Source organism: Hyaena hyaena, unplaced genomic scaffold, assembly GCF_003009895.1.
Source record: "Hyaena hyaena isolate Hyena2069 unplaced genomic scaffold, ASM300989v1 scaffold_3, whole genome shotgun sequence".
Taxonomy (NCBI): domain Eukaryota; kingdom Metazoa; phylum Chordata; class Mammalia; order Carnivora; family Hyaenidae; genus Hyaena; species Hyaena hyaena.
In genome coordinates, this window is record NW_024080635.1 from 6,309,594 (window position 1) to 6,321,972 (window position 12,379).

The 12,379-nt window shown below is 50.6% G+C and overlaps 1 protein-coding gene across 2 annotated transcripts in view; it reads right to left on the reverse strand.

Annotated features, from left to right (window-relative positions):
* Window positions 1–1,523: 1,523 nt before the first annotated feature.
* ARID1A (AT-rich interaction domain 1A) overlaps window positions 1,524–12,379 on the reverse strand; it is a 69,668-nt gene continuing 58,812 nt past the window's right edge. The window contains exons 12-20 of one of the 2 annotated variants that reach the window (XM_039231105.1): window positions 10,806–11,013; window positions 9,513–9,645; window positions 9,165–9,337; window positions 8,645–8,795; window positions 8,429–8,563; window positions 8,248–8,344; window positions 6,894–7,785; window positions 6,415–6,545; window positions 1,524–4,611 (exon numbers count right to left, since the gene is read on the reverse strand). In XM_039231105.1, coding sequence (XP_039087036.1) covers window positions 2,881–4,611; window positions 6,415–6,545; window positions 6,894–7,785; window positions 8,248–8,344; window positions 8,429–8,563; window positions 8,645–8,795; window positions 9,165–9,337; window positions 9,513–9,645; window positions 10,806–11,013 — 3,651 coding nt within the window. In that variant the 3' untranslated portion in view covers window positions 1,524–2,880. Of the gene's footprint in view, window positions 4,612–6,414; window positions 6,546–6,893; window positions 7,786–8,247; window positions 8,345–8,428; window positions 8,564–8,644; window positions 8,796–9,164; window positions 9,341–9,512; window positions 9,646–10,805; window positions 11,014–12,379 lie in introns of both variants that reach the window. The other variant, XM_039231098.1, reaches the window with a different exon arrangement.

Consider the following 12,379-nt stretch of genomic DNA (forward strand, 5'->3'; position numbering starts at 1 on the left):
ACACAGGTCCACTTAGATTGTTCATGCGGTGCAGTACACTATTTTCTCTGATAATTTTCCTAACATTTCCCCCTCTGACCTTACTTTGTTGTAGGAATACTGTATATAATATATGTAACACACAAAATATGTGCTGATCGAGTCAAAAGTAGGCCGATCATGTTGTTTTCGGGGCATCAAAAGTTACATGTGTATTTCTGGGGCACGTGGAGCATGTGACTCTTGATCTTGGGGTGATGAGTTCAAGCCCCACATTGTGGGTAAAGATTACTTAATAGGTAAAAAAATAAACGAAAGCAACATGTGTAAAATTAAAAAAACAGTAGATGTGTATTTTTGCCTGGGTAAGAAGCTGGTGCCCCTAACCTCCACTGTTCAAGGGTCAACCATACAATAGGCCAGATGGTAACAGTGCTACAAAGTAAGGTAAGGCAGAGAGGGAAATAAGGCAGGAGAGCAGAGATTGCTATGTTAAATCAGGTAGCCGGGGAAGGATTCACTGATCCAATATTGGAGCAAAGACCTGAAGGAGTGGACTTCAGCCACGTAGTTATTTGGTCAGAGTATTCTGGACAGAGGGAACAGTAAATGCAAAGGCCCTAAGGTGGAAACATTCCTATGTGGTGGAGTGAGCAACGGGGAAGAGAAAAGGGGCCCAGGGAGCTAAGAGCCAGCCAGATAACTCAGGGCCTCATTCAGAGTGAGAAGCACTGAAGGATTTTGATCTTAGGTTTTAAAGGGAGCGTGCTGGTTGCTATGCTGAGAACAGGTTCAACCAGGCGGAGCAGAAGCAAGGAGGTCAGTTTGTAGGGTCGTTCACGAATTTAAGAAAGATAGGCTGGTGTCTTGGTGTCTTCAACTACAGTGGTAGTGGCTAAACAGAGGGTTCTTTTTTGGAGAGAGCTAACATACTGAATGTGGAAACGAAAGTAGTCTTTTTTTTTTTTTTTTTTTTTGCCAAGCAATGGAGTTGCTGTTTACTGGGAAAACTATGGGAGCAGGTTTCTAGGGGAAAGATGGAGCATTTCAGCTTGGGGGTGTTCAAATTAAACTTCCAAGCAGAGGTCAAGAGGGCAGCTGAAGGCTCAAATCTGGAAACAGAGAAGAGTGCCGGTGTGGAGAAATAAAGTTAAGTTGGAGGCCACCTCGAGATAAATGATTGTCTTACTGTTGAAGACTTCCTAGAAAAGCAGATATTCTCCCTTCGCCGACTATTTCCTAAAGTTTTTTTTTCCTTAGAGTATCATCAATTTCTTTGGCTATTTATACTCATTTTATTTCAAGAGGCTAGCTAACGTGTTCTTTATGTCTAGAACTTCCTCTTGCAGGTGTAATCATCTCAGATGCTTTCTTACACAGAAGGTAAAGTAGAATGTGATGCAAAATTGACAGCATCCAGGATGCCACCATTCGGCGGGGAGGGAGCACACCACAGCAGGTTTCCAAAAACGGGACCGGCAATCCCCCGTCCTCCCCAAAAGGCCAAGCTTTTAAATCGTTTGAAAACAGCAAAAAGCCTAACAAACGTCTTACCAAGATTTAATGTACATTTATTCTTAACACGTGGAACATATAGTATAAAGATTTCATACTGAATAAATGATATTCATTAAGCCAAAAAAGGAAAAAAGGAGGAATTTACATCAAGTTTTAGCTACATTGTTTGAAATACAAATATGCAGATTTTATCACTGAAAAAATCTCAATTGTGTTTCTTCATCAGGAACTTCAACTGAACCTAGAACTTTTTCACACCTTGATTAGAAAGAAAACAAAACAAAACAAAAACCCAGAAAAAAATAAACTATAAGTTGATTGGCTGCTGAGACAGCAAGGACTTTTTACAGAGACCTGTACAGCATCGCGCCAAGAGGGCCGATGTCTGGCAAGAGATTAAATAGCTGTGTCTCGCTTTGTGCAGGTCACCAACTTGTTAACTCGTCATACTATAAAGGGGTAGCTGGGAAGGGGACCAAACTGTGGGGATCCAAGGGTATGTGCAATGTACAACGTCATATATATACACACGTGGCAGCGCAGCCGCTGCAGCTAAAGGTTAAAACCAGTTCTAAGAGGTGATCTCAGGGTTATTCATACAATCAAGGAGGAGAGAAAGAGGTCAGGGTGTTGTAGGTTCACACATGATACTTTGGGGGAAAAGCCTTTTTTTTTTTCTCCTCAACGTTTAACTAAAAACATTTTTAAAAACTACAGCTTGCTGCTGACCCAGCGTTTTCTCTTGTTTCCATGTGAGACATTATTATTACAGTATGTTTACAGTATCAGGTGTACAGTACAGTACATGAAAGGGTCTACACTCTACTGCACAGGCCTCTCCAGTGAACAGGGTCTGTCCACCACTGCGAACTTCTCGGCTCCTGCAAGATTGTGAATGTACAACAATAAACCACACACAGTTCAGCAGTCACCTTTTTTGTCCTTCAGAGGTTTTTTTTTGTATTTTTTTCCTTTTTTTTCTTTTTTACCATTAAAAACAGTTATGAAATGTGGCATCCCGTTGATGCAAGGGCCGGGAAAGCCATTTTTATTTTATTTTTTTTTCCCCAAACTCACTGTAAACGACAGTAACTTTGGTTAAAATAAAAAAGTCTTCTATGTAGGCAGAGCTTTGTCTTTTCAAATAGGGTGGGGTCCTGAGGGGAGTAAGGTGAGGACAAGGAACAGAAAGGTGTGGGGGGGAGGGCGGGGGGGGCAGGAGGAGGAAAGAGAACTAGGAGAGACTTTTTACCCAAGGGAGAAGCTGGACAGCACAGGGTAAACTGGATTCTGAGGTGGTTTTGCATAAATAAAGGGCAACAGTCAGTTTCTAAGTTCTCCACACACGCACACACACACAGGGAGGGAGGTGTCCCACGGCTGTCATGACTGGCCAATCAAAAACAGTACATCACAAATGACTTGTGAAACCAATGAGTTCATCAACGGTGACACCGAGATGTCCAACAGCCGTGACTCGTACAGCGTGAACTCCGAGTGGTTCTCGTCCACCTTGGCCAGGGCCAGCAGCGCGCGGGCAGCCCGCCGCATCATGTCCACACTAGTTGGCTCGAAGGGCGGGTTCTGCATGTGGAGCAGGCTAGCCTGGCTCTGCTGGAACTGTGTGGCAGCAAGGCTGTCCTCCAGGAAGCCCAGGAGGTTGCCGATGCTGCCCTTCTGCACTGCAATGGCGCGGGCCGCCAGGCTGTCGCCCTGCGCCAGATTGGCCAGCAGTACCACGGCCATCTCCCGGCACACCGGGTTCTTTCGGTCACTGAGGAAGCGCACCATGGTGCTATACAACTTCTCCAGGCGGCTGAAGGGGGGAGTGGCCAGGATCAGGTCCACATTGTTGTCCTGGATGCTGAGTTTGCTGAGGGTTTCCAAGACCAGTCTCTGCGGGGAGAGGACGGCGTTGGGGCCCAGGGTGGAGAAGGGGTCCTGGGCTTCGGCGGAAGGGCAGACTGCCCAGTGTAGGAGTCCGTCCAGGACAGGCAGGCAAATGCTCTCGGGGTACGGGGAGAGGTCCAACTGGCCCGAGATGTTGGCGAGCGTGACCAAGGTGTTTTCCCGGAGCATCTCCAAGCAGTCCCACCACCACTCCACTTTGTTGCAGCTCACCCCTTGGTCCTGCTCCTCCTCCTTCTCGTAAGTCAGTGGCGCCTGCTTCCGCTCGGGGTGCTTGTGGTGCAGAAGGATCAGCTTGCCCAGGATCAGCAGCAGCCCCGGGTGTTTGGACATCTCAAAGTCGTTGCCCGGCACAAACGACAGGCTTCGGATGGTGTTGGAGACGCAGACGCAGCGCTTGGCGAGGGAATCCTGCCAGTCCAGAAGGGTACACAGTGGGGTCTCATCTTTACTGTGGGGCTCGTCCTCTAGGATCTTGATGTTCCGGTGGCTCTGTGCCGGGCTGATGCCGAATGGAAACTTGCTGCTCTCCTTGGTGGCCTCGGCACTCTTAGCTCCCTCCTCGCTCAGCGTGCTAGACCGAGTGGACAACATGTCATCCATCGTGGCTGTGATCCGTTTCTCCGGAGGGCCATCAGGTGGGGGGCCCTCCTGTTCTGTTGTCCCTGGCGTACCCTCTACCGCCGTGCCGTGTTTCCGGGTGACTGGTGGGCAGGGCACATGAGGCCGGGTAGGCAGCAGCTCCGTCTTGCTCTCGAAGTGGGTCTGGATGTGCTCAGTGGTGTCCCCCCCACCAATCCGCCAGTGCAGCAGGCCACTGTCAAACTCCTGCACGCGCCCAAGCTTATCTGAGCAGTCCACCACGAACGGGTCATTCTTCTGCACGATCTTTACCGGGAGCTTGTCAAACTTACTAACCAGTTTCTCCTCACTACTCTCCGAGGCTGCCTTGTCTTTGCTCGAAAAGGCCATCTCCTCGTCATTTTCCACTACTTCCTCCTCTTCTTCCTCCTCTAGTTTAGGACCTAGAAGGTCTTCCTCCTCCTCCCCCTCCATGGGGGCTGGACTAGATGCCTTGCTGAATCTCCCAGGGTCCAGTAGTGTTCTCTGTCCTGGGTCACCCACCTCGTACTCCTTTAAAATGCCAAAGATCTCGATGAGGCAACGCCGGAAATATTCCACAAGGAGCTCTAACAACCCTGGGAGCTACAAGAGAAAAAACAGGAGATAAATCAAGGGAAGAAAGTGGGCTAAACGAGAGAATCCTGGACTTGAGACGCCCCCTGAGGTCTTCTAGCTGATCTCCCCTCTTTCCTTGTAGTTCACACACCTGTACCCCTGGGAGAGACAGTTGCTCCTTTCCCAGACGCTCTTCGCACAGCAAGTCGTTCAGTCTGTCCTGTGCCCAGCACACAGTGCTCCCTTCTGCTCAGCCTGCCTCCAGCAGGACAGACACACTGACCGACAGCCCCGCACCACACCATCTCGTGGCCTCCTCTTTCCCTACCAATTCTTGCTTTTCTTCATCAGGCCCAGTTTTCCTACTCACTCTGGTCAATGCCCCCGCATTCCTCTTAGGACACTCTACAGCCCACTGCCAGTTGTAGCCCAAGGCTAGGCATGGTGGGATGAGCCGTCTAACACGAGCTGAGAGAAGGGATGCAGTGTGGACAGGTGTTCACCTGCTCTCTTCTCCAAGCTCCCCAACATTCCAGGAGGCTAGACCTCCATGAATCAATCATGCAACATAATGAATGGGATAAGGGAAGCTTCAGCCCTCCAAACACTGGTGCTAGCTGGTGCTAGACAGACCCAAATTCCAGCTCGGATCCTAAAAAGGCTAGTTATCTCTAGAAGAAAACACTAATCGCCTGTCAGATTAATCTCTGGCAGGAGTACAGCAAAATGGAAAAAATAAGGGCTTTAGAATTAGAAAGATCTAGGTTGGAATTCTGGCTTTTCTAGGAAATGGCCCTATGATTTAAACCCTCTGAGCTGTACTTCTTCTATCTTTCCACTGAACATGATGGAAATTCCTAAACTCTACAGGGTTGTTCTGAACTCTAAATGGAATGTATCGAATGCCTGCCATATGGAAATTGCTCAATCAGTATCTGTTCCTTTTCTTTCTCATGGGAGGCAATTTTATAAAATGGGCATAAAGTCAGGCGCTGGAATCAGAAAGACCCTGCTGACAGCTGTGTGAACTTGGGCAAAGATAAGAAGACTCTGAGCTTATTTATTCATCTCTAAGAGGTCACATGTGCCTCAGAAGACTGTTGTGAGGATGACATGAAAGAAAATATGAAGGACCTGGCACAAAGTGACGGCACAATAAACGGTTAACTGTTAATAACAATGCTCCCTAGTCAGCGCCTTGATAGACAGGTTGGGAGGTACTATGGATGATCAAAAAGAGTGGGTTGGTGCAGCAGAAACTCTTCCAAGCTAGTGGGAAAACTCAAGGTGCACACCCTGTGGAGAGAGGATCTGGAGAATCATCTCTGCAAGAACATAATTAAAATACCACCATCACCACCCCCCACCCCACGAGCCTACTTCTTTCCACTTCCCTTTCTACACCTTAGGAACCATGGGATCAATGAAGACCTCCTGTAGTCATGGTAGATGAGGTAAGAAAGGGAAAAAATCATGCTCACTAATAAAGAGCACAGGTTTTTCTTGTCTGAAAAGTTGGTGTCCTCACTCACATCAACAGAATCTGCATTTCTTACCAATTCCAAAAAGTTTCTCCCCAATTCCCTTTGAAGTCAATCCTGATACCTTACACAAATTATTATTGTTCTCAGTGTTCTGGGCCCATGGCCAGTGGCAAAGTACTGGCATGGAATCAAAGCACTGGCATGGAAGATACCAGAGAGCGAGTGAGAAAAGGGAGACCACGTTGGCCAGGGATGGCTTAATTCCCAGTGTCACTCAGCACTGTCTACTTCAAGGAGATCTCAGGCCCTCCCATTCTTCCAATCTTTCCGAGGTACCTGTACTCACCTGACTGAGGTTGAAGGTCATGATGCTGTTGTCGTCATACAGCAGGATGTTAATGGTGTCTAATGCCCATGTGCTCTCTGCCAGCAGCCCAGACTTGAGGGACATCATTACCCGCCATGCCTCCGGGGTTCCTGAAATAAACCTCCATGTCGTCCATCTACCAAGCCCAGGTTGGCTGGATGCTCCCCCGGGGCTGGCCCATCAGTCAGGCTACTCTGAAGATAACACATGGCGGGAGGCAGTTCCTATCTAGGAGAGGACACACATCTGCTTCTAGGCTCCCTTAGGACATCACTGCGTGGCGCTTGCTTTTAGTAAAGCCTGATACCAGCTGTTTTCCTTATCCAAAGTTCTTTGGCTCTATTTCAGACAACATTGGACCCGATTTGATCTCATCCAGAACGTTGGGATGGAGAAAAAAAAAGATGGACAAGATTTTAAGAAGAGATAAAGCAACCTGATCAGGGAGGTCTCCTTACCAATGTCTTTCATTGTGAGCCGCCTCCTCTGCTTCAACACAGGCTGTGTTGCTTCGACAGAGCCAGGTGGGAAGGTGATGTCCCGCCGAATCATGGGTGGCTGCACAGGGGCAGGTGCTATGTGCGAGGCAGGCACTGGGGGACCTGCCTTTTGCATCTTCATCCCAGAGTGCAGGAATGGAGACTTGCTAGGGGAGGTGCGGTTCTCCATTGGCCGGGGCAGGGGAGCGGGGCTGGATACCTGAGGAATGTGATTCTGCATGCTTGGTGGGGGCTGGTAGTTGGATGGAGGGGGCCTCGTCATGGGGGGCACGGGGGCAGAGGGACCATATGGGGGCTGACGTGTGCCATGGGAAGGCCACGGGCCTTCATGGTTGGCCCTCTGATCCGTGTGCAGCATTTCATCTGTTCGGTTCACACCATGATAGGCGGGGCCCTGGGGGGCAGAGCCAGTGCTCTGCCTGTTGGCGTAATTGTAGGTCATGTCATTACGCCCTTGCCACATGGTGCCTTGCTGAGTCACCTCAGCCGATGCCTGTATGGGGCCGCCCATCATTTGCGGTGGCATGTTCTGCTGGGCATTGGAGCCGGGGGGCGCAGAGACACGGTCTCGGCCAAACTGGAATGGAAACTGGTTCTGGGGGCCGCCCGCTGGTCGGCGCTCAGTAGCAGCAGCGGCAGTGGCGGGGTAAGTGTTGCCATACTGGTTGTACACATCTTGCTGAGGGGAAGGCTGGGCAGCTTGCTGCTGGCTGGCAGGCTGGGGCTGGGCTGGGGGCAGCTGCTGTTGTTGGGGCTGCCCCTGCCCCGTGCTGTACGGCACACTGTACATCTCCCCTTCGTGCCGCTTGGCAGGAGGGCCGTATGTGCCATCCATCGGCCGCTTGTAATTCTAAGATGGGGACAAGCAGAGGGGAAGTTAACTTCTGCACTCAGTGACACAAGATCCACAAACAGCTGCCGAGACGACTACCCCAGACATTTGCCAGGCTTACTCCACTCCTCTAGGAGAGGACACGGTCTCCAAGGGAGTAACGGAATCACCCTCTACAAATGATCTTTTGGAAGCTGTTTCTGAAATCAAGAATCATTCCCCATTCCCCTCTGGTTCTCCCTTCCCCTACGTAGAAAAATGTAGGTAAAAAAAAAAAAAAAAAAAAAAAAAATCAAAGTAAGGCCTGTATCTGGTATCTGGCCCTTTTGGAGAACTAGAGAGACTGGACTAGAATCCAAACAGGGACGAGACTGAGGGCTTGGCTCTTCAGCAGAGCTGGTCATGTAGGTAGGAGAACACCAAAGTACCAAAAGCAAGCCTAAACTTCTGTGTGTCAGTTCACCCTGCCACCCTCCTCACCTGCTGCTGCTGCTGATACATTGTGGTCTGCTGGCTGGGGAAGGGGCTGCCGGAAGGGGTGCCTTGAGTGGAGAACTGATTGCCATAGGAATCATGTCTGCAGGAGGGAGAGAATCAGAGGATCAGGGTGGGAAATGGCAAAGCCTGAGCCACAACGACACCAAGACCAGGTTTCACTCACCGTTGCTGCTGCTGCTGCTGCTGCGGGGGGTAGCGGCTTGGAGAGTACATCCCCGAGTCCGGGTTGGAAGGCATGAGATTCGGCTGTGGGGCTCCAGTGCCCATGTTTCCCTCGGGTCCTATTCCAGGCTCCGTCCTAGACACAATTGGAGAGGTGGATTGAGTCCACTAGAGCTGTGGGGTGCTGGGGTGGGACAGGAGTGGGGGCCATGCTTACCTCACTCTGTCATAAGGACCTCCGTAGGGATAGTGCTGTCGAGGTCCCATCGCCACATTTCCCAGCCCAGGGCCGGCAGCTCGGCTGTAGGGGTCTCCCATTCCGCCATTGGGGCCCTGCCCTGAGGACATGAAGGGATCGCTCCCTGGAGCTGAGTACAGAAAGGAAGGCAGGCAGTGAGCAAATGGGTAAGCCAGAAGGCCTATCAACCTACACCTTGCCTGCCCCAAAGACCAGGCCCTCTCCGGAGCTCGGGTTTGTTCCTACTGTTTCCCTGCTAAGTTCAAAAAAGATCTAAAGAGGCTCCTACCAGCACAGAGCACATACTTGTTAAGGTATGACAACGTAAGGCCAGGGAGAGGGGGACAAGAAAGGAGGTAGGCGTGAAGAGCAGTGGTTACATCTGGGAATGCCTTATCTCAGAAAATGGCTCGCTAAGAACCCTGCACCACTCTCAAGATAATCCCCCCATTTCCCTGGCCCTGTCCTCAAGGGCACGAGGCCAACAGTAATTGGTCACCTTTCCTCATGCTGCCATAAGGATCCTTATTTGGCTCGTAGGACATGCGCCCCATCATGTCAGAGGTATTCATACTGGGCTGGTACCCAGGGTTTGGAGTCATGGAATTCCGCTTCTGGAATGTGGGGTCACTTCCATCAGGAAAGGCATCCTGGATCCCAACCGAATTGCTCCTGCTCCAGAGTGAGGAAAGCCAATTAAACCCCAAATAAAGCAACTCCTCCAGTAAGCAGGGCACACGAGAGTCGCTGGCCAGGCAGACGGGGCAGGGACCACTCTGGGCTGCACAGGAGCTCATGCACTTCTACTCAGGTCTTCCGAACCACCTGCCCCTGCTCCTGGCCTTACCTCATGCCTGGCAAGGGGGGGATCTGGCTGTGTGGTGTGGATGCTGGAGTTGGTGGCTTCAGGTCTCCTCCTTCTGCCATGGAACTGCTGGTTGACTGAGGTGTCTGTGGCCCCTGCATAGACCCAGATCCCGCTGTGGACAGAGATGTAGGGTGAGCCGGCAAGTGTTTAACTTTCACAGAAATACAAAAATGCCCCGGATCTTTTTGGAAAGGAATGTGGTAAGGCTAAGGCTGGGGTAATCTAAGGCCTAAATCACCCTTCTCGGCAGGGGATCTGTAAGGCGATGTAATAAGGAAGGGAATTTGAGCAGGTCCATTGCTCCTTGCTACGGTTTCACCTTTGGAGAAGAGGAGTAGTATGGTAATGCCGTCACCATGCTAGTGATTTCCTGGAGTCTCTGTCAGATTCCCCAAGGACCCTGTCTAACTTACTAGACCCTGTAATGCTAGAGCCCAAGTTCCCAGTCTGAGCCCCTAGAATCCTAGGCTGGAAGGCTCCATCTTGCCCCAAACTTACAGTGTGCTTTAGGAACCTAGGAGCTCCTACCCACAAGGATCTAGCACAGTGTCACCACTTAGGTTCCAATGTTCCTCCTCTAAGCTGATGCGAGCAGAACCACCAGTAATTAATGTTTCCATTAGTTACCATTCCCAGCAGCAGACATCCCACTGCTTAGGCCTCCCCAGCTGATGAGTCATCTCAGGCACTCATTACACCCTCAGAGGTCAATACCAGGGCACATGTGTTTACACCCACCTTCTAGGAGCCCTGGCCCTCTTCCCTCTCCTTTCCATGCTTGCCCAGGACCCAGCCTCCTTTCAGAAAGGAGGGTGGGCAGAGGCCCTCCCATCAGAGAGTTCCATTCATCTCCCCTCCCTACCCCCTCCTTCCCATTCATTAGCATCGCAGCTCCCTGGGGAATTCAGGGCTCTTGTCTGAGCTGCATTCTAAGGCGCTGACATCAGTGGGCCAAAGCTCCCAGATGGCCCTGCCTCACTGCTATTTGTCAGACTTCCCCACTCCTCTGGTGTCCCTCCCACTCACTAGTTTACAAACATTTGGCAAGATGCCAGGTGCACAATGAAAATTAAAACTTAAGGGCTGCTGTAGACTACCTCTCAAGGGAGTCGCCACTGCCCGCTCTTTAGTCTGCCAACGTGTTAAGCCCTGTGGCAGGACAGGGCAGAGCACACGTCCCGGGTGCCAGGCACTGCTGAATAATGAGCCTGGACCCTTGAATGCTCCTCATGAAGGGTGGGCTTTGGTGGGGCCGCTCACCCGAATCCTTACCAGGAGAGGGAGGTTGGATCTTGGGCTGGGACTTCTTAGAATCAGCAGCTGCAAAGATGTCTGGGGGAGGGTCTTCCCCCCGTTCAATCTTGCACTCAAAGGCATAGAGACACTGGATGTACTGCTTTTTCAAGGAGCTGGCAGCACTGCTTGAGGTGCCCACATTGAGGTTGGTCGCAAGTTCCCGCCATTTTTTGTTCTTGTTGACCTGTACAAGGAACCAGAAGAGTTGGGCCAGGTCTTCCACGTGATCTTCCTGCCCACAAACCCCAAACCCCATCAGGCTTCCAGGTTCTCATCTCTTAGGGGATTGTGGTTCTCAGCGAACCAGCCAAGTTAACCCCACTTGGTGTGTAAGTCCACAACAAAGGTTAAATCCATGGCTAGCATCCCTCTACCCGCAGCAGGCTCTATCCACAGATCACTGCAACTAGCAGACAGTCCTAATTCACACGAGAGCAAATTTCACATCACTGTTAGTGAGAGAGAACAGAATTTAGAAGGTATGATGCATTATACAAGTATATTCCTGAAACATGGTGGGAAAATCACCACCAGCCTACAGTTCTGCCTCCTTTCCTAAGCTTCGGGACACACCGATCAAGACCATGCCCCTATCCCTGTAATTAGACAGTCTTTCTGCCCTAGCCAGACAGGTCTCCTTCTTCATGTATCATTACGCTTCTTCATCCACCTCAAAGGCTGGGAACACCAGCTTTCCAGTCCTAACCCATAAAGGAAGTTCAGTATGTTGTCATATCTACTAATCTGGTACCTGTGATCCCACAGAGAAGAGTGATAAGGAAGCAAAGGGAGGGACAACCTCGATGGCAGGGAGGGGACCTGGGACACTCCCCTAGAGCAGGAAACATCTGAGATGAATCCTGAAGGCTGGAGATGGTGTTGGTTGTGTATAATCCAGATTCTCTCTCTCCTATCTCCATGTCCCGTAGGCCAGTCAACTAGAATGGCCCCTTCCTCTACCCAACACCCTACTAATCCTTCACGGCAGCTCAGGACTCATCTTCTGCCTTCTTGGAAGCATTACAGACTAACTTATGACAGCACTGTTTCTCCTCCAAGCTCTGTCTTTAGCGTTCAATTACATCACAGCACCCAAAAGGCTGGCACCCTCTCGCAAACTGGAAGACAGGAGCAGGCTTCAGGACTCCCTCTGTACCTCATCCTAGATTTAGTGAATCCAGAAGCCCATCCAATCAGAAGTGTGTCACATCAAAGCCAATGACCCCACTGCCTGCCCCCACCCCCGCCCCCACAGGCAGGAGAAGCCTGGCTAGGAGAACTCATTGCCAGGGAGAATGGCGGGAACGAGCCCAGGGTCACCTCAGGAGCCTGCTGTGGCGGTGCTTCCCACGCCAGTTATGTGGCAGTGTGCACGTGTCTTGTTTTGTTTTGTTTTCCTTTGTGGGGGAGGGGAATAAAGCCTGAAGGGAGAAGGAATTCATAACTGACTGTTGGTTGGCTTCATTCCAATCACTTTCTTTTCTGCTGGTGACAGCTGTTTTCCTCTTCTGATTTAGAAGGTTTGGAATACATCTCTCCCTGCCACGCCT